The sequence below is a fragment of the Oncorhynchus mykiss genome, chromosome 7 (genome assembly GCF_013265735.2).
Source record: "Oncorhynchus mykiss isolate Arlee chromosome 7, USDA_OmykA_1.1, whole genome shotgun sequence".
NCBI lineage: Eukaryota > Metazoa > Chordata > Actinopteri > Salmoniformes > Salmonidae > Oncorhynchus > Oncorhynchus mykiss.
Window position 1 is genome coordinate 64,742,741 of NC_048571.1, and position 21,835 is coordinate 64,764,575.

General features: G+C 40.5%; 2 protein-coding genes across 3 annotated transcripts in view; one reads left to right on the forward strand and one right to left on the reverse strand.

Moving 5' to 3' along the window:
* The first annotated feature begins 2,537 nt into the window (after window positions 1–2,537).
* Window positions 2,538–5,533, forward strand: LOC110528241 (HIG1 domain family member 1A, mitochondrial). The gene is made up of 4 exons (XM_021610129.2): window positions 2,538–2,691; window positions 3,213–3,305; window positions 3,810–3,944; window positions 4,107–5,533. The coding sequence occupies exons 2-4, from the start codon at window positions 3,218–3,220 to the stop codon at window positions 4,169–4,171; spliced, it is 288 nt and encodes a 95-aa protein (XP_021465804.2). The 5' UTR covers window positions 2,538–2,691; window positions 3,213–3,217; the 3' UTR covers window positions 4,172–5,533.
* A 2,743-nt stretch (window positions 5,534–8,276) lies between these two features.
* Window positions 8,277–21,835, reverse strand: part of slc11a2 (natural resistance associated macrophage protein beta) — a 28,930-nt gene continuing 15,371 nt past the window's right edge. The window contains exons 9-17 of one of the 2 annotated variants that reach the window (XM_021608224.2): window positions 21,615–21,770; window positions 21,181–21,339; window positions 20,936–21,022; window positions 20,639–20,758; window positions 20,297–20,446; window positions 19,831–19,904; window positions 19,393–19,546; window positions 19,123–19,185; window positions 8,277–8,834 (exon numbers count right to left, since the gene is read on the reverse strand). In XM_021608224.2, coding sequence (XP_021463899.2) covers window positions 8,763–8,834; window positions 19,123–19,185; window positions 19,393–19,546; window positions 19,831–19,904; window positions 20,297–20,446; window positions 20,639–20,758; window positions 20,936–21,022; window positions 21,181–21,339; window positions 21,615–21,770 — 1,035 coding nt within the window. In that variant the 3' untranslated portion in view covers window positions 8,277–8,762. 2 annotated transcript variants of the gene reach the window in all.

Consider the following 21,835-nt stretch of genomic DNA (forward strand, 5'->3'; position numbering starts at 1 on the left):
GGGAGAACTCTGTACACATGCACTCTTTCCTCAGGTTCTCACAGCACAAAGACTCATTAAGGTTCCCAATGTTGCTGCAGCTGATCACTTTGTGATACTGTAGTTTGTCCGCCATGAACTGGAGGTTGGCGTGGGTTTTGCAGAGACGTGTCCCTATCCTGGACTGTTGGCTTGACAACCCAAAAAGGACGTATTTTACAGAATTCACAATAGGAAATTTGAATTTCTGAATATTCTCTCTTAAACTTCTGATAAAAGTTCTGAATTGTGCCATTCAAGAAATGCTTCTGCTTTTCCTTCTTGTTCCTCGTTAGTGTGTCCCTTTTCCCTGTTGTTGCTCTGCTGTTGTCATCACATTCATAGAATCTAGTGATTTTCTCTTCTGTGGCTGTGCTAATTCTGTTACACTGATTTTTCCTGGATTATTGAAGACTTGATGGCCTGTTTTCATTTGCCCTCATTGCTTTTGCTGAAAATCCAAATTCTCTGTTTGCAGCTTTGACCAGGCCATACTTTCTCAGGATGTTGCCTCTGAGAATTTTTGAAGCCACTTGTTTGTCTTTGGCACTGCACATTTTTTAATACTTTTGTTTTAACTCTGCAATGATGGCATTTTTAAACAATAAAATCCTTCTCACGTTCTTCTGAGTTCTCTTCATTTGCTGTTCTGTCTTTGTCTTTGGGGAATCTTGTCTCTTCATTTTGTTCATCAGTCGATCATACCTTTTTTTGTATTTTAACTTTCCGTAAAGCATTATCAAGTTTGACCTTTGTCATACTAAGATAGATCTCTGTATGCTTTTGAGCGATCTCTTCCAACCTTTTTCCTTCCAGAAAGTATTTGACTTCTCATTCATGTTGCAAACGATGAGGAAGGGGTACCAGGGTGTGCATCAGGGGTAGGTAAGTTAGGGGCAGGTATGTTAGCCTCATGTTCTGGCTGCAAGTCATCTGGTGACTGAGGTGGTGTGTTGGCTGATAGGTAGGTCTCCATTGCAACTGTTCTCTTTAAAGTCTGTCTTCTACACCATTGGTTACATTTCCATTGCCATCGTTTCTTTGTTCTCGCTTTGTAAGCTCAGAGATAGATTTCACTTCTCCCTTCTCTTTTTTTCTTCCAGTATCTCTCCCTGTCTTTTTGCAGATGTCCTGGTATCATATAGAATACTTTTTTATTTTGTTTCTATATGTCTGTGACCTCTGTGTTGTTTTATGTGGCATCTTCAAAAAATAAAGACAAATACTACTTAGTTTTTAACTTGTGCACACCTTGGAGCATTTTCTAGATTCAAATAATTTAAACATGATTAAATAAGGCTAAAGTTTAAAAAAAAAGTTAAGTAAAAACGAATAAGATAATGGATTTGTGTCATTTCCACCACTTTGTCATTTCCACCACACTTAAGTTTGTGATGGAAATAACATTGTCAATTTTCTCCAGAAACTGTAGAAAACAGTTTAGCATGGTTTGATTAGTATTACAGTTAGCATATAATTTACCTTAAATACAGAAAATATATATTTTTTAAATCAAAAGTTCTACCACAAATGAAAGAAATTATAGCCTGTTTGGAAATGACTGACAATTAAAATATTCTCTACACAAGCAATATTTACCTTGACTTTTCTTAAACTTCAGGACATCACATCTGGAACAACTGTCCACTGCAGCCATGTGCTTCAGTGTCACAATATGATTCCATGGTAACTAAATTAACATTCTCTTGAAAAAACTTTATTAATGAGTAATTTGTCCTCAGTGGTGGAAATGACACCACTCCCAAAGGACAGGTATATTTTGTGTAAAAAAACTATATAAAGGTCATACTTACAATAAATATTGATATAGATTTTATTTAATTGCCTCTTTCTGTAGTACATAACATTATATAATGCGTAATTATTCATCTTTTCTCATAGAAAAACATAGTAGAAACTTAAAAGTCTGGGTCAGGGACAAGGGCAAATTAGGGAAATTGAGGTATAAAATGCATCTAAAAAGTAGCTAAAATACTTGATAGAGAGGTTTTTTGAAAAGTATGGGGCGATTCCAGTGTGAACTTAACATACACATTTTTGTATTTGTTTTATTTTGTATAAGATCCCCAAAATTGACCCGAGGACATGGAAGTGCCTGTAGTTGCATAATCACCCACATATGTTTTAGTAAGATTGGATTTTATAGCAATTTTATAGCAATGGTTATCAACTGTACTGCAGGGATGGAATGTAAATAGCAGAAAATAGAGGTTGTGGTGGTAGCTGCAGAAAGGTACTTGCATGTGCGAGACTTAACGTCAGAGTTACAGGGTGTGTTAAGTGGTTGTGTCCCATCCTTTCAAGCTGTTGGCCTGAAGTAGGACTAAACAGATTTAAATCCTGGAGTATTGTGTATATATATTATTATTTAAAAAATGTGTGTGAGTGTGTGTTAGAAGGTAGGGTATTTGTTTTATTTATTTATTTTTCAAGCGAAGTATAAGGGAGTTATACTCCAGTCTGGGTAGGTGGCGGTAATGCAACATTTATTGGATGCCAATTGCCTTTAAACCTCACCGAAGAAGAATATAGGAATATTGCGTATTACGGATACGATAAATTGATTTGACTTCGAAGGCTGGAATAGACAGCAACAGGTAGCCGAAGAGAGCGTCTTCAGCATTTAACCGGATCGTTCGACAGAGCACGAATGTAAGTTATTAACCTACTAACGTTAAAGCTCACTCGAAGGGCTGTGTAATGTTAATACTTAGAGATGATGTTGTGAATGCTGAACCATACTTTATTGCCAGATAAACCCTGATTCTGTCCTTTGAAGGGATGTTAGCTAGTTTAATAACTTTAGGTGACAATCTAAGGTCACGACGACAAATAACTTGTTATGAAAACAAAGCGGTGTCTAATGATTGTCGAGCATCATCTGTTAGTTTAACATGCGAGTTACCGGGCAGAAGCTCGAACTGGGGGCCCATCGGTCTAGTAGTGAGTCTGTACTGTAGTTGATTCGTAAACTGGAACAGATAAATTCAAGGCGTTTTCCTGCTAGGTGTCACGTAGCTAGTATGTTGTGTAAGGACATGTTGTGTTTTAAGCAATGTATATGGAATATAAGTTATGATTAAATTATTGCATTTTTAATGGACTTGAAGGAAAAACGATACACATTAATTTAGCAAGTCCGTATAACAGATTCTGCCCCTCTTTCCTCCCAGTTACCATGTCCTCCAACAACAATTTTTCATCATTTGATGAGAATGAATCAAAATTTATGAGGAAAGCAAAGGAGTCGCCGTTTGTCCCAATAGGTAAGTGAAGCTGTATATATATTTTTTAACATATTCAAGGGCAGGAATTATGTTGGGGGCTTCATTGTAGTGGAGGTTTTCCATAGTGCATGTTTGAGTGAATCCCAGTCAGTCATCGAATAAATTGCAATCCACTCTTCCAACCCTGGTTCGATGGTTAGATATCATGCAGGCATAAAACAAACTGAGTGTTAAGTTGAAAAGGAAGCTAGGTTGAATTAGCTGTGTCCCTGAACCAAATGCATCCGGTTGTCAACTCCACTAAGCTCAGTGCTTGACTTGGGCAGGAGCTCACTGGAACTGAGTACTGGCACCTCACATTTTCTACAGCTTGAGGTCCTGCACCTCCCTAGAAAAACAGATCAAAATGATTGTGGAGCTCCTGCACCTAATAGTAAACGGTACCCAAAATAAGTACCGGCACCTATTTCAGTCCAAGTCGAGCACTGGGTAGGAATACACCCACCCAGTCATCATTACATTTCCCATGTGTGTGTTTGACAGGCATGGCAGGATGTGCTGCAGTGGTAACCTTTGGTCTGTGGAGGCTGAAGTCACGGGGGAACACAAAGATGTCAGTCCACCTCATCCACATGCGTGTTGGAGCTCAAGGCTTTATAGTAGGCGCAATGACATTAGGTAAATCCTAATCCAATTTGTGCTGTATAACAGATACACAGGTCCAACAGCTAATCTCTATCAATTTACAGGGGAAACATGTACCACACAAGACTGACCGTGTTGTCCTTACACACTAACATAAAATAGACCGCTAACATGACTTTGTTTGTCTATTTGTAGGGGTGATCTACTCCATGTACAAAGAATACGGTGCCCACAAGGACCTGGGTAAAGACGGCAAGTGAGCCAATCAGCAACTGGCTTGACCAGAGAACGCATCAAGCCTGCCATTCCTGCATTGTACTTTTTAAAATAGAAGTCCTAGAATGGATCATATCTGTCAAAGTAACATTCCATTGATGGCAAGTAATTTATACTGAACAAACATATAAACACAACATGCAACAATTTCAAAGATTTTACTGAGTTACAGTTCATATAAGGAAATCAGTCAATTGTAATAAATTCATGAGGCCCAAATCTATAGATTTCACATGGCTGGGCAGGGATGCAGCCATGGGTGGGCCTGGGAGGGCATAGGCCCACCCAATCAGAATTAGTTTTTCCCTGCAAAAGGGCTTTATTACAGAAATACTCCTCAGTTTCATCAGCTGTCCAGGTGGCTTGTTTCAGACAATACCGCAGGTGACGAAGCCAGATGTGGAGATCCTGGGCTGGCGTGGTTACACTTGGTCTACGGTTTTGAGGCCATTTGGAAGTACTGCCAAATTCTCTAAAACGACATTGGAGTCTGCTTATGGTAGAAATTAACATTTATTTCTCAGGCAATAGCTTTGGTGGACATTCCTCCAGTCAGTATGCCAATTGCATATGCCCTCAACTTGAGACATCTGTGGCATTGTGTTGTGTGCCAAAACTGCACATTATTAGTGGCCTTGTCCCCAGCACGAGGTGCACCTGTGTAATGATCATGCTGTTTAATCAGCTTCTTGATATGCCACACCTCTCAGGTGGCTGGATTATCTTGGCAAGTGAGAAATGCTCACTAACAGGGATGTAAACACATTTGTGCATAGAATGAGAGAACACTTTTGCTTATAGAACATTTCTGGGCTCTCTAATTTTTGCTCATCAAACTTGGGACCAACACTTTACGTTTTATATTTTTCTGTATATTTTGGATGAGGTTGTCTTTTTGTTTAGTAGCATTTCAATCTGGCAATGACTTTGAAAAAGTATATACATGTCAGGAAATTGGCCAGCACATCCATTGTGTGTTCTATTTATCATTCTCTCTGCTAGACAGCTGCTGTAAACCACTAGTAAAATATCACCTTTTAGGTAACTAAACCCATAGACTACTATAGTTAATCCATACACTGATCCTCGCCATGAGTTATTTGTGTGTGTGTGTGTATATCTAGCTTATTTACTTTGACATGTGTGAACTGTTTTTATTCTACAGGAACAGAAGTAGGTTGTACTTTCAACTAACTATCCACACACTAACTAGTCTAACGAGAAGTATTGGCAAAAAACCTTATCAAGCTAAGGTGGTCACTCTGTCCAGCCTCACTGTTCATGAGTTTGTACTTTGAAAAATAAATATATATTTTAAAGTGACCAGAAATATTTTTTGAGCATAATTTGTACTTTTATTCATACAAAATGTACGGTATCAACAACTTAACATCCAAACTGTTACTTTGGTTTTCCTTAAAATATATACAAAAATACACTAGTCAAAATCTACTTGATTGTTACAATTGACAAATTACGAGTACTGACCTGGCTTTCTACAGTATATAAAATCAGTTTAACTATATACCTTACAGTGGATGATTCCTGTTAGAATGACAAAACAATCCAGAGTAATAACTTGACTAAAGTGGTGGCCATGCAGAGACCTTATATTTATGATCTACACTCAATGTCAGATGGAAACAACATTGATCACTATTGTGTCATGGTTGATTCATATTGTCATCAGGAACTGTAAGCAGTGACACCTGACTTCAGACAGCGCCAAGCAGCAGAAAAGGCCTACATCTTTCATTTATGGGCTTTGGAGACAACTTACACTTTAACGGAATTTCAATGGGTAGAGTTCTGTACAAAAGAAAATGGCTTACACAAAGGTTAGTATCACATCGTCCTTTCCCTTAACTGATCCTCAGGTAATGGGATAATTTGGGCATGACGTGGGCTTTGATGCCTTTCAATTTAAAGCCAAAGCAACAGTTTTACTGTGGTGCTTTGACCACAATAGCAGGAAATTAGTAAAAGGGTCAAATTATACAGATTTTCAATGAGTACACCCAATATATCTATTTGTGCCTTGGGTGTGAAATTGCATTTGATAAAATGTATAATTATTTTGAGCACCCCTGTCCCAGTTTAAGCAGGGCAGTGGGTGCATATGCATATATTTTGAAAATAAATAAAAATGGTGTCCAATATATTCCAAGTGCCTGATTAGGTTAGGAAGTTAAATCAAAAATAAAAAGACGTTAACAACAATGCCGTCACCCCACCTGTGTTTTGTAAAAAGCTGAGGTATGGGCCTGGAGAAATGTAACCACGCAAATTCATAGACCGAGCTATGAAAGCAAGCCCTGACCTTACAAGATATCAAAATGATAGCTTTAGGCACGTGTCGAAGATATAGAGTTGGTTTACATTTACAATGTTACCAGACATTACAGTAAAACAAGCTTATATTTTTGGTTCTGATGGTGTATACCAGTTGAATTAAACTCATGAGGCATTTCTAAGAAACAATATTCCTCAAGAATCAATATACACTGAGTGCACAAAACATTAGGAACACCTTCCTAATATTGAGTTGCACCCCCCTTTTCCTTCAGAACAGCATCAATTCGTTGGGGCATGGACTCCACAAGGAGAGAGCAGGTGTTCCTAATGTTTTGTACACTGTGTATATTAATTTATATTCAAAACAATTGATGTAGCAACTTGGCCCTTTAAGTATTATATATCTTCTCAATTCTTACCAAAGTGAAGTTATTTGTTCTCATAAATAAAAAAAATCTACAACATAGTACCAGTCAAAAGTTGACACCTACTTATTGAGGGGTTTTTATTTTTACCCTTTTATTTAATTTAGAATAATAGTTTAGACATCAAAAATATGAAATAACACATGGAATCATGTAGTAACCAAAAAAGTGTTAAATCAAAATGTTAAATTTGAGATTCATCAAAGTAGCCACCCTTTGCCTTGACAGCTTTGCACATTCTTGGCATTCTCTCAACCAGCTTCACCTGGAATGCTTTTTTCAACAGTCTTGGAGTTCCCACATATGCTGAGCACTTTTTGGCTGCTTATCCTTCACTCTGTGGTCCAACTCTTCTCAAACCATCTCAATTGGGTTGAGGTCGGGTGATTGTGGAGGCCAGGTCACCTGATGCAGCACTCCATCACTCTCCTTCTCCTTCTTGGTCAAATAGCCCATACACAGCCTGGAGGTGTGTTGGGTCATTGTCCTGTTGAAAAATAAATGATAGTCCCACTAAGCGCAAACCAGATGGGATGGCGTATCGCTTGTTAAGTGTGCCTTGAATTCTAAATAAATCACTGATAGTGTCACCAGCAAAGCGCCCTCACACCATCACACCTCATCCTCCATGCTTCACGGTGGGAACCACACATGCAGAGATAATCCGTTCACCTAATCTGTGTCTCACAAAGACATGGCGGTTGGAAAAAAAATGCCTGATTCACGCAGTTTCCTCTGAACAGTTTATGTTGATGTGTGTTACTTGAACACTGTGAAGCCTTTATTTGGGATGCAATTTCTGAGGCTGGTAACTCAAATTAACTTATCCTCTGCAGCAGAGGTAACTTTGCGTCTTCCTTTTGTGTGACGGTCCTCATGAGAGCCAGTTTCATCATTGCGCTTGATGGTTTTTGCGACTGCACTTGAAGGAACTTTCAAAGTTCTTGACATTTTCCAGATTGACGGACCTTCATGTCTTAAAGTAATGATGGACTGTCGTTTTATTTTTGCTTATTTGAGCTGTTCTTGCCATAATATGGACTTGGTCTTTTACCAAATGGGGCTATCTTCTGTACACCACCCCTACCGTGTCACAACACAACTGATTTGCTCAAACGCATTAAGAAGGAAAGAAATTTCACTAATGAACTTATCAAGACACACCTGTTAATTGAAATGCATTCCAGGTGACTACCTCATGAAGCTGGTTGAGAGAATGCCAAGAGCGTGCAAAGCTGTCATCAAGGCAAAGGGTGGCTACTTTGAATAATCTAAAATATAACAAATTTAGATTTGTTTTTGGTTACTGCATGATTCCATATGTGTTATTTCATAGTTGATGTCCTCTATTATTCTACAATATAGAAAATAGTAAAAATAAAGAAAAACCCTGGAATGAGTAGGTGTCCAAACTTTTGACTGCTACTGTACATGCATATTAATTGGAGGACAAACAAACAAACTGTGTAATACATACTGTGTATTTCCCATCTAAAATTATAACAGCAGTTTAACAACAGTTTCAAAGTCATATGGAAATGCTGACCTGAGAAAAGGCTGGCGTACTTGCAGAATTTTAAAAGCATGCTCAACATGATAAAAACCAACAACTCATTGGTACTAACTTTAAGATGCCAATCATAGTTAGTGGAATGTCAAGTGAGGGGTTCAAGGCTTCTTGTAAGGGATAGATGATGACGAAGGGCACTTACAAAGGTCTCGTTGGCACTAAGGCAAAGGAGGAGGAGCACTGTACTGGCTGAGCCTGTGGTCCCATGCCTCCACCATGTTAGGTCACCCCTGTCTAGCTACTGACTTTACCACTGCTAATATCCACCCCTCCAACATAGCCTCCTTATCTCTCCACCATCGTGTTGCTGTCCATGTCATTCAACAGGTAAACGTCTGTGTGGCCCATCAGCCTCATCTGTTGAGAAGAGGGGAGGGTGAGAGATGGTTCATCTCATGTAATCTGAGTTTGATTATCTTATTACTCAAAGTCAGAAGCACTCGATATGTGGGACGTCCCGTTCATCAACTCAATAATCATTACTTTCATGCTTAAGCGGTTGTGTTTTGACTATGCATAGGCTACGAACTGTAAGCAGCAAAGCACTTTATCAAGTTTTGCGACTGGGATTGTCATCTATAGTCTCAAATTTTGAGACACTGACACCAACCAAAAACATAGTATGTGCTTACCAACACAACACTTTTTGCTCATTGGGCCTGGTGGTATGTATTCATTATTGTGAAATCACAGTACAAGTTCAGGAGCATAAAATGTGGTCAGCCCAGTGCAATGCGTAGCTGTGGGAGTATAGGATCAGGACTTTTATTATGTAGTGGTTGCTACAGACCACTAGTGTGTGTAGATTGATGAGGAAAAACATTTATTTAATACATTTTAGAATAACAAAATGTTGAAAAAGGGAAGTGGTCTGAATACTTTCCAAATGCACTGTAAGTAAACAGAAATGGGCGTAAAAAAACTTAACCCAAATACAGACATTGGAGTAAAACAAGCTTATATTTTTGGTTCTGATGTTGTATACCCGTTGAACTAGGCTAGGGAACTAGGGTGGGAGTTTCAGCTTTCCATGATCACCATGTGGTAAATGTATTAATAGACCAATAACAAAGAGTTCCGGTGTGGATTGCCCCCACCCTGGCAGTACTGGCAGCACTAGCTGCAGTAACCCATGGGGAGGGTCACACTCTGACATTCAGAGAGGGGGCATATTATTGTGGCCCTAGTGGCGCAAAATCAAAGGTCGGACTGTTTCAGGGGAAGGGGGTATATCTGGTATATCTGATCTCCATCACCTAGGATGGTTAATCAAATCTCCCAATTTTTGCTCAGTTTTGCAGGCCTTCTCATACAGTTGCAACTGTATATGAATTTGTAAATCAAGACCTTTTAATTTTTTACCCCTTTCCTCCCCAATTCCGTTGTATCCAATTGTTAGTAATTACTATCTTGTCTCATCGCTACAACTCCCTTACGGGCTCGGGAGAGACGAAGGTCGAAAGTCATGCGTCCTCCGAAACACAACCCAACCAAGCTTCCTGCTTCTTAACACAGCGCGCCTCCAACCCGGAAGCCAGCCGCACCAATGTGTCGGAGGAAACACTGTGCACACCGGCTACCTTGGTTAGCACGCACTGCGCCCGGCCCGCCACAGGAATCACTGGTGCGCGATGAGACAAGGATATCCCTACCGGCCAAACCCTCCCTAACCCGGACGACGCTAGGCCAATTGTGCGTCGCCCCACTGCCCGGCTGCGACAGAGCCTAGGCGCGAACCCAGAGTCTCTGGTGGCACAGCTAGCGCTGCGATGCAGTGCCCTAGACCACTGCGCCACCTGAGAGGCAAATCAAGACCTTTCTTGAGTTGGGCTCTGGGATGGTGCAACTGTTGAGCATCTGAGTCTATGGTTGTTTGTGGGGGAAAGGGGCTAAGTGTGTATGAGTGTGTTTGTGTGTGTGCGTCTCTATCTGTTGCGAGGGAGTAAAAGATGTTAGGGACAATATAGGATGAATCACAATAATTATTTCCTAAAATAATAATTGCTTGCCAAAATGTAACTTTTGTAATTGCAATAGTGGTAAGAGATAACAATCATTTGCATAATCTGCATACATTACTACAAATATGAATTGCTCATTATGTAAATTAAGATAAATATTTTAAAATCCCGTTTAGTAGACATAATACAAAGCGAAGTGAGGGCAATGGAAATGCTTTTGGTGGTTGATCTGCTTCTGTTCTGTGGGTGGCACTGTGTGCTCTTTTCGAAGGATGGGTCCCGGTCTCTCCGGGATCCGGGGGGGGGGGGGGGGGGGGGGGGGGGGCCTGCCGGTCATTAGGATGACAACCCAACGCGGGATGAGGGTTTTTAGCAGGTCGAATAGTGGGTACCAATTGTAGGTTTACTTAGTAGCAATGGAAATATCATGGTGCAGCTATATAGACAATCATCATGTTACTTTTTAATGGTACGTTTACAAAATATACAGTGGGGCAAAAGAGTATTTAGTCAGCCACCAATTGTGCAAGTTCTCCCACTTAAAAAGATGAGGCCTGTAATTTTCATCATAGGTACTCCAAATCCAGACCTCCATGGGTTGATGAATTTGATTTCCATTGATAATTTGTGTGATTTTGTTGTCAGCACATTCAACTATGTAAAGAAAAAAGTATTTAATAAGAATATTTCATTAATTCAGATCTAGGATGTGTTATTTTAGTGTTCCCTTTATTTTTTTGAGCAGTGTATACAGTGGGGCAAAAAAGTATTTAGTCAGCCACCAATTGTGCAAGTTCTACCACTTAAGATGAGAGGCCTGTAATTTTCATCATAGGTACACTTCAACTATGACAGGCAAAATGAGAAGAAAAAAAATCCAGAAAATCACATTGTAGGATTTAATGAATTTATTTGCAAATTATGGTGGAAAATAAGTATTTGGTCACCTACAAACAAGCAAGATTTCTGGCTCTCACAGACCTGTAACTTCTTCTTTAAGAGTCCTCCACTCGTTACCTGTATTTATGGCACCTGTTTGAACTTGTTATCAGTATAAAAGACACCTGTCCACAACCTCAAACAGTCACACTCCAAACTCCACTATGGCCAAGACCAAAGAGCAGTCAAAGGACACCAGAAACAAAATTGTAGACCGGCACCAGGCTGGGAAGACTGAATCTGCAATAGGTAAGCAGCTTGTTTTGAAGAAATCAACTGTGGGAGCAAATATTAGGAAATGGAAGACATACAAGACCACTGATAATCTCAACTCGTTGTGTTTGGAGGACAAAGAATGCTGAGTTGCATCCAAAGAACACCATACCTACTGTGAAGCATGGGGGTGTAAACATCATGCTTTGGGGCTGTTTTTCTGCAAAGGGACCAGGACGACTGATCCATGTAAAGGAAAGAATGAATGGGGCCATGTATCGTGAGATTGAGTGAAAACCTCCTTCCATCAGCAAGGGCATTGAAGATGAAACGTGGCTGGGTCTTTCAGCATGACAATAATCCCAAACACACCGCCCGGGCAACGAAGGAGTGGCTTTGTAAGAAGCATTTCAAGGTCCTAGGGTGGCCTAGCCCGTCTCCAGATCTCAACCCCATAGAAAACCCCATAGAAAATATTTTGGAGGGAGTTGAAAGTCCGTGTTGCCCAGCAACAGCCCCAAAACGTCACTGCTCTAGAGGAGATCTGCATGGAGGAATGGGCCAAAATACCAGCAACAGTGTGTGAAAACCTTGTGAAGACTTACAGAAAACGTTTGACCTCTGTCATTGCCAACAAAGGGTATATAACAAAGTATTGAGAAACTTTTGTTATTGACCAAATACTTATTTTCCACCATAATTTGCAAATAAATTAATAAAAAATCCTACAATGTGATTTTCTGGATTTTTTTTCTCATTTTGTCTGTCATAGTTGAAGTGTACCTATGATGAAAATTACAGGCCTCATCTTTTTAAGTGGGAAAACTTGCACAATTGGTGGCTGACTAAATACTTTTATGCCCCACTGTGGGGGGGGGGGGGGGGGGGGAAGAGAGAGAGAGAGAGAGACACACTACCATTCAAAAGTTTAGGGTCACTTAGAAATTCTTGTTTTTGAAAGAAAAGCAAATATTTTGTCCATTAAAATAACATCAAATTGATCAGAAATACAGTGTGGACTATTGTAGCTGGAAACTGCACATTTTTGATGGAATATCTACCTAGGCCCATTATCAGCAACCATCACTACTGTGTTCCAATGGCATGTTGTGTTAGCTAATCTTCTAGGCAGAGTTGCAAAGAAAAAGCCATCTCTCAGACTGGCCAAAAAATAAAAAATATCAAGATGAGCAAAAGAACAGACACTGGACAGAGGCCAGAATCCCGGAGTCGCCTCTTCACTGTTGACGTTGAGACTGGTGTTTTGCGGGTACTATTTAATAAAGCAGCCAGTTGAGGACTTGTAAGGAGTCTGTTTCTCAAACTAATGTACTTGTCCTCTTGCTCAGTTGTGCACCGGGGCCTCCCACTCTTATTCTGGTTAGTGCCAGTTTGCACTGTTCTGTGAAGGGAGTAGTACACAGCGTTGTACGAGATCTTCAGTTTCTCACATTGAATAGCCTTCATTTCTCAGAACAAGAATAGACTGACGAGTTTCAGAAGAAAGTTATTTGTTTCTGGCCATTTTGAGCCTGTAATCGAACCCACAAATGCTGATGCTCCAGATACTCAACTAGTCTAAGACGACCAGTTTTATTGCTTCTTTAAATCAGTAAAACAGTTTTCAGCTGTGCGAACATAATTGCAAAAGGGTGTTCTAATGATCAATTTGCCTTTTAAAATTAGAAACTTGGATTAGCTAACACAACGTGCCATTGAAACACAGGAGTGATTGTTGCTGATAATGGGCTTCTGTACGCCTACGTAGATAATCCATTAATCTATTTTTATTTTATTTAAATCAGCCGTTTCCATCTTCAATAGTAATTTACAACATTAACAAATGTCTACACTGTATTTCGGATCAATTTGATGTTATTTTAAAATGGACAAAATAAAAAAGCGCTTTTCTTTCAAAAACAAGGACATTTCTAAGTGACCCAAAAAATATATGGGGAATTGGAAATTATTATAAAATAAAATTACTGATGGAAGCAACAATCTATCCGCAATATTAAAGCTTATCCACCCCCTAATAAAAAATAAAAAAGTTCCAAACCACTAGTTAACAGCCAGTTTTCAGGTTGCCCCGCACCAGACCACTCCCAGACAGTCCTAGCACAATTCTTGCTTGAGAAATAGTTTTTTGCTGAAAAGCAGGTATTTAAGATGGCACTGAAGATGTTGGCTGACGTTTTACATGCTCCTAACCAAATTGTGCTATTTTGTTAGTAAACTATTTTTTAAACCAATTATGTACAACAAATGTTGCTGATACCGTCTCTTATGACCGAAAATAACTTCTGGACATCAAAACAGCAATTACTCACCACGAACTGCAAGAAGCTGTTTCCTTTTAAGTCCTTCGAGAATCCGTGGGTGAGCGAGTAAACTCTCAATGCCATCTGTCCTACTTGCTAACATGCAATCATTGGAAAATAAAATAACCTACGTTTATCCTACCAACGGGACATTAAGAACTGTAATATCTTATGTTTCACAGAGCCATGGCTGAACGACGAGACATAATATATATACATCAATAGACATCTGTATAAATCAATGATGTCTCTTTGCGGATGGTGATTCTCTGATCCACCTCTACGCAGACGACACCATTCTGTATACTTTTGGCCCTTCTTTGGACACTTTTAACTAACCTCCAGATGAGCTTCAATGCCATACAACTCTTCTGCCGTGGCCTCCAACTGCTCTTAAATGCAAGTAAAACTAAATGCATGCTCTTCAACCAATCGCTGCCCACACCTGCCCGCCTGCCTAGCATCACTACTCTGGACGGTTCGGACCTAGAATGTGTGGACACCTACAAATACATTGGTGTCTGGTTAGACTGTAAACTCTCCTTCCAGACTCACATTAAGCATCTCCAATCCACAATTAAATCTAGAAATCTGCTTCCTATTTTCGCAACAAAGCATCCTTCACTCGTGCTGCCGAACATAGCCTCGTAAAACTGACTATCCTATCGATCCTTGACTTCGGCGATGTCATTTACAAAATAGTCTCCAACACTCTACTCAGAAAATTGGATGCAGTCTATCACAGTGCCATCTGTTTCGTCACCAAAGCCCCATATACTACCCACCACTGCGACCTGTATGCTTTTGTTGGCTGGCCCTTGCTTCATATTCGTCGCCAAACACACTGGTTTCAGGTCATCTATAAGTCTTTGCTAGGTAAAGCCCCGCCTTCTCAGCTCACTGGTCACCATAGCAGTACCCACCAGTAGCACGCGCTCCAGCAGGTATATTTCGCTGGTCACCCCGAAAGCCAATTCCCCCTTTGGCCGCCTTTCCTTCCAGTTCTCTGCGGCCAATGACTGGAACGAATTGCAAAAAATTTATTAAAAAATCAAAATTTAAAAAAAAAATTAATTTTTTTTTTAAAAAAAAATTGCTGAAGCTGGAGTCATATCTCCCTCACTAACTTTAAGCATCAGATTATTGCACCATACCATACATAGCCCATCTGTAAATAACCCATCCAACTACCTCAACCCCATATAGTTATTTATTGTATTATTTTTTGCTCCTTTGCACCCCAGTATCTCTACTTGCACATTTATCACTCCACTGTTGATTTGCTAAATTGTAATTATTTCGCCACTATGGCCTATTTATTGCCTTACCTCCCTAATCTTACTTCATTTGCACACCCTGTATATAGACTTTGTGTTATTGACTGTACGTTTGTTTATTCCATGTGTAACTCTGTGTCGCACTTCTTTGCTTTATCTTGGCCAGGTCGCAATTGTAAATGAGAACTTGTTCTCAACTGGCTTACCTGGTTAAATAAAAAATATAGAGCGGGCGGGATTTTCCATGCACAGGCAGAACAGAGAAGCCATGTCAAAAACAGCTGTTGCGCAATGTCTTCTATTAAAGAAGTCTCGAGGTAGAGTGCCTTATGATAAGCCGTAGACCACACTATCTATATTATTCGTAGCCATCTATTTACCACCACAGACCGATGCTGGCACTAAGACCGCACTCATCCAAGGCCATAAGCAAACAAGGAAATGCTCATTCAGAAGTGGCGCTCCTAGTGGCCAGATACTTTAATGCAGGCAAACTTAAATCAGTTTTACCAGCATGTCACATGCAACCAGAGATTTTTTATTTAATTAAATAAACTCAAGAACACATTTACTCCACACGTAGACATGCATGCCTCCTGATTCCTGCTTACAAGGAAAAACTAAAGCAGGAAGTGCCAGTGACTCACTCAATACGAAAGTGGTCAGATGACACGGATGCTACGCTTTCAAGACTGTTTTTCTAGCACAGACTGGAATATTTTCCAGGTTTTATCCAATACCATTGAGGAGTATACCACCTCAGTCATCGGCTTCATCAATACGCGCATCGATGACGTCGTCCCCACAGTGACCGTACGTACATATCCCAACCAGAAGCCATGGATTACAGGCAACATCCGCATCGAGCTAAAGGCTAGAGCTGCCGCTTTCAAGGAGCACTAATCCTGACGCTTAAAATAAATCCCGCTATGCCCTCCGACGAACCATCAAATTGGCAAAGTGTCAATACAGGATTAAGATTGAATCCTACTTCACCGGCTCTGACGCTCGTCAGATGTGGCAGGGCTTAACTATGGACTACAAAGGTAAACTCGGATGCGATCTGCCCGGTGAGCTAAATGCCTTTATGCTCGCTTCAAGGACAGCAACACTGAAGCATGCACAAGAGCACCAGCTGTTCTGGATGACTGTGTGATAACACTTTCGGTAGCCGATGTGAGCAAGACCTTTAAACAGGTCAACATTCAAAGCCGCAGGGCCAGATTGAGTACACATCCTGGTAATCCAAGAATGAGCGGGCCTCAACTAGCCTGTACCCCTGCACACTGACTCGGTACCCCCTGTATATAGCCTCGTTATTGTGTTACTTTTTTACTTTAGTTTGATAAATATTTTCTTAACTCTTCTTGAACTGCACTGTTGGTGAAGGGCTTGTAAGTAAGCATTTCACGGTTTAAGATTGGTAGACCAGTAACCCAAAGGTCAACACCGCAACGACTAGGTGAAAAAAAACATCTGTCTGTGCCCTTGAGCAAGGCACTTAAGATTAAGTGCTCCAGGGTCACCGTCAATGGCTGATCCCTGGATCTGACACCACTCTCAATTCACACATGCGTATAATACACACTTGTGCATGTGTGAAATAGGACAAATGTATACACCCAACTATTTATCATTAAAGAGGGGGGGGAAGTTAAAAAACGTAAATCCTCTCATTGAACACCAAGACACAAGACATCTAGAAATATCCATGTTTGTTTTGATTTTTATTTTTGATACATGGTGTTGCTTTATTCAGTAGTGAGACAGACACTGTCGTATAGCTTATATCTACAGTATGCTTCACTTGGTTCTGCTGGGTTCAAACACACCTCTAGTCAGAACAATGCACTGCTAAGAGAGTCTGCCTGCCTGTATTACACAGAGAGAGAGATGCACTGGTGTGACACTACAGATAGTTACATTTGAGTTATCTTAAAACCTTGGTAAAAACATAGTAAAATCCTTAAAACCTTTTATAGCTGCTGAATATTATTCTTAGTCAAATAGATTGAGCTTGACCATGTAAGAACTGCATGAATTAAGTTTACAGATTGGTATGTTGCATTAAACATCAGCAAGAAACCAGTTCTGTATATGTATGTTCAATCTTAAAACAATATATTGCTGACAAGCAAAACATTTTGGGACTTTGTCAACAGTGGACTAATGAACCAAATAACAAAATATGTTTTTGGGATGTAATTTTTCTTTAAAGCGATGTCCCAGTCAAATTAACTTGTGGATACCATTTTTATGTCTGTGTCCAGTATGAAGGAAGTTAGTTTTGCGAGCCAATGCTGATTAGCATTAGCTCAATGACTAGACTTCGTCATTGCGCTAATGCTATTTAGCAACTTCCGTCAAAGTGGCAACATCCGTATCAAAAGACAAAAATGGTATCCACAAGTTCATCCGACTGGGGAAGTAGATAAAGGGCCTCATTGCCAAAATCCTGAAGTATCCCTTTAAGGGCAATCAACTTGTTAAAATAGAATTTCAGCGTTTGACTTCGATCTCACTTGGAATTATAGGTTTTTGTTATCTATCCAAGGATTTGTTGGAATGAAAACAACCATAGAATCTTATGAAAAAGCATTGAGGCATTATAGGAAATTACTCATGAATGCTTTTAACAGTCCTGTAATTCCAATCTGATGTTTATCAAAAACATTACAACTAACATTCAAGATAAAACTAACCTCAAGTGGTATGTTATAACATACGTAATTTAGTAAAGGTAGCAAGGGGCATGTTATTAGTACCACATTACAAAACGTCTACCACAGTGTTAGACAATTGGCAAAACTCTCAATTAAAAGATATGCGAGAATTCTTTAATTACTCGCCATAACAAGGATATTACACTTAAAAAGTTTGTCCTTCCTAGTCACATCAAATTGTACATACGTGTCCATTCCAAAGCCTCACTTCTAGTGGGGAACAACCCCAATTTACGTACAGATTATATTAACAGTTTTGAAGTCAAAACACATGCACTCTGAAAAAAATCAGTTTGAATGGAGAGATGTGTGTTGAAAATACTGACTAAAAGAGGTAATTTTTAAATTATGCTCAACCCAAACTAAAAGTGTTCTCTTCCCATGGTTTCTTTTGCTGAAAAGGTGAGAACTGTAATTATAATGAACAAAAATCTAAAATGAATTAAATAATACAGCAAGGAGAGATATACTTCAGTTCTACATTTGACCAAATAATCATAAATGGTGTCTTCACACAGAGGTACAATAACGGAAAAAAGTAAATTACCAAACAGAACGATAGCAGCTGCCAAATACTGTAGACTTCAGCTTATTATGTCAGCAGGTTAAGAATTGCCCTTTTGCCAGATCATAACTTGTCACATCTTAACCTGGAATAGGACTGCAATAATTTGAGAAATAGAATTCAAACTTAATTTTCCAATTGAAAAGCATAAGAATGTCACACTGCTTGAGCATGAAAATACAGGAGATAGGATATAAACTATAACTGAACCCTGAGGACTCTAAAAAGGGACAGGGGGTCGTCGTAATTGGGTTTTACATAATAAACCCCACATACCAGTAGCTCAACAGAACACGATAAAACCATTAGAACAGTGGAGGGAAAATGTTCTCTGAAGTGTTGATCTCATGATTAGAGATATCGGGATAGGTCTTAAGATCTCTCTATAAAAAGGTGTACGTCTCTCTCAAAGCCTGAAGGACATGACAGACCAACAAGAACATTATGTGCAGCGAGTGCGTCATTTTCTGTTCATTTTCCAACGATTCTACATCTCCAACGTTTGTCGACACCTAGCAGGTGATCTGCTGTGCACAGCCAACGTTCGTCTTGGTCTGTCTTGTCCTTTAAAACAATGTCCTGTTCCATTTTAGGTGTCATACGCTGGCTGTTCCTCAATGAACACAGCGTGGCAGTTGTTGCTTACCCTGTTGCCCAGACAGGACACGTCCAGACAGGACACACCGAGGGCTATCAGACACTGCCACGCCTGTAGACACACAGAGAGGGGAGGTCAGAAGAGGATCACTGTACTCCTTATAATAGTTTACAATCCATCTTTTCAAACCATATCCCTGCATTCAGTATCTAGTATTCCACATCGAACGGTAGCCTCTTTATTTGGGAATTGATCTACAGTGTTGTATGCTTATCCAACCCAGTCCATGCTGCTATAATGACTACTACAGTAACTCACCAGGTAGCACACAAAGCTTAGGTAGGCTATGCAGAGCAAGGCCACCAGCACGTAGAGCGCCACACTGTTCAGGCTAGTCACGTAGACCACCACAAAGTACATGTTTATGGCACAGACCACCAGGATGACCACCCCTCCGCCAATCTTCCACACCCTCAGGAGCACAGTCACAGACGAAACAGTTAGGCATCAATGATAAAGGGTCACTGTCATCACATTTATTAATTAGTTGGTCGATCAGTGAAAATACAGAAATAAATCTGAGTCCCAAATGGCACCCTATTCCCTACAGAGTGCACTAGGTATGGCACTATGTAGGACATAAGGATCCATTTGAGATGCATCCCCCGTCATCACATTTATTAATTTTTTGGTCTATCAGTGCAAATACAGAAGCAATCTTCAGTGTTACATGGGTTGAGGGTTATGGTGACTCACAGTCCATTAGCAAAGTCATCCATGATGGATGTCAGACTGGTGAAGGTCAGGATGGGGATCAGTGCAAACGGCAGCTGTGGAACAAAGAGAGACAGAAAGAACTGATGACATTCTGTCTCTGTCCCTTCAATAGCTTTTAATACATGCATCAGTTTAACACCCCCAAAGACTCCCAAGCCAGCCCAGAGTAGCTGCTACCCCTCTCTCTAACCTGCAGTCCCTAGCCCAAGTCTTCACTATCTCCGTCCTGCACCCTCCTCCCTGATCAATCAAATATATTTATAAAGCCCTTTTTACATCAGCCGATGTCCAAGTGCTATACAGAAACACAGCCTAAAACCCCAAACAGCAAGCCCTGTCTCTTCTCTCTGCATGTTCCCAGACCCCTTCGGCATCACAAATGGCAACCTAGTCCCCATTTTGTGCACTACTTTTGATAGGGCTCTGGTCATGTCTTCTCTCTGACCTGCATGCTCTGCAATACGTTGAGGAAGTCGTTCATGCCCGTTAGGTGCTGTACGTCCTGAAAGATGGCCACCAGCAGGGTGGGGAAGATTGCGATGGAGCGGGTGAGAAGCACCCGGGCAAAACGGGACCAACGCAGGTTCAGGAAACCCTGAGGCAGGGGAAGAGAGAAAATAGTCAACATACAGACAAACACACATCCCTACTGACAAAACACTGAGGTGTTTACATACAAAACACCAACACACGCATACACAAGGACTGACTTAAAGGTTAACAATACAATGTGCACTCTCACATACACAAACAAACACGGTAGTTGGGTACTTGTGCACGTTCTCACCTCCATGACAAACTGGCCAGAGTAAGTGCCTGTCATGGTGGAGCTCTGTCCGGCAGCCAGGATCCCGATGGCCCAGATGTAGAGGGCCGCAGGGCCAAAGAAACAACCCAGCACCACGCCCTGTATTGAGTGAGTGGGAGATTGTAGGAATTCCCCCCATGGTTATTCATATTATCAACACCAAACAAATGTTCCTTTCATGGCAAAATGATTGACTGAGATAGCAGGTATATACAGTATCAAAGTGATTTCATATCACAGGTTATATAGATTGTCGTTAATCCTTGAAAGATGTACCCCTTTGAAGATGTCCACCTGTAGCGTGCTGTTGTCCAGAGGGAAGAGGTCTGTGTGAGGACTGCCTGATGCATTGCATTTTGCATTCTGTGACACACAGAATAACAGCAGCACATCACAAACAAGGGAGGTCACTGGTTTAGAGGTGCCATACTGATGCTATATTGATGTATAAACAATCTGTAAAGGATTGCTACAGTCCGAGGCAAGGAGACATGCTGGGTCTGGTTAGTCATTATACCCACCACCTCAATGTTGGTTTTGTCGTAGAAGGCCTCAGCAAACACTGCTACAACAAAGACGTTGATGAGGAAGGAGATGAAGAGGGCAATAGTTGACTCGATAAAGTAGTATTTGTTGGCCTCCTTCACCTCCTTCTTGTTCCCACGATCTATTTGCCGAGACTAGACAATAAAATATAATTAAAATTAATGAATTAAAATATAAATCACAATTCTTGTGACATTGTACTTTCTGGTTGTAAGGCCAAAAAATGTATAAATGATTGTTTCAATCGTTACCAATATTTTATGTCATAGTAAAGGTCAATGACGACCCTCTACTATGTCATAGTGAAGATCTTTGACTCTGTAGTAAGTCATAAAGCAGGTCTTTGACTCCTATGTCATACTATAGAGGAGTGAAAGACTTTCACTATGTCGTAATGCAAGAGACCTACCTTAACGAGGGCAGAGTGTAGGTAGATGTTGTGGGGCATGATGACAGCTCCTACGATGCCCACAGCCTGCTCCATCTGGGCAGAATCACAGTTCTCACAGTACGGCAGAAACATCCCCTTCAGCAGCTCCCCCTGGTCCGGACGCACCATCACATACTACAGGCACACACACACAAGAGACGGCAGTCAGATATACACAAATGCAGAAAAAAAAACCTACC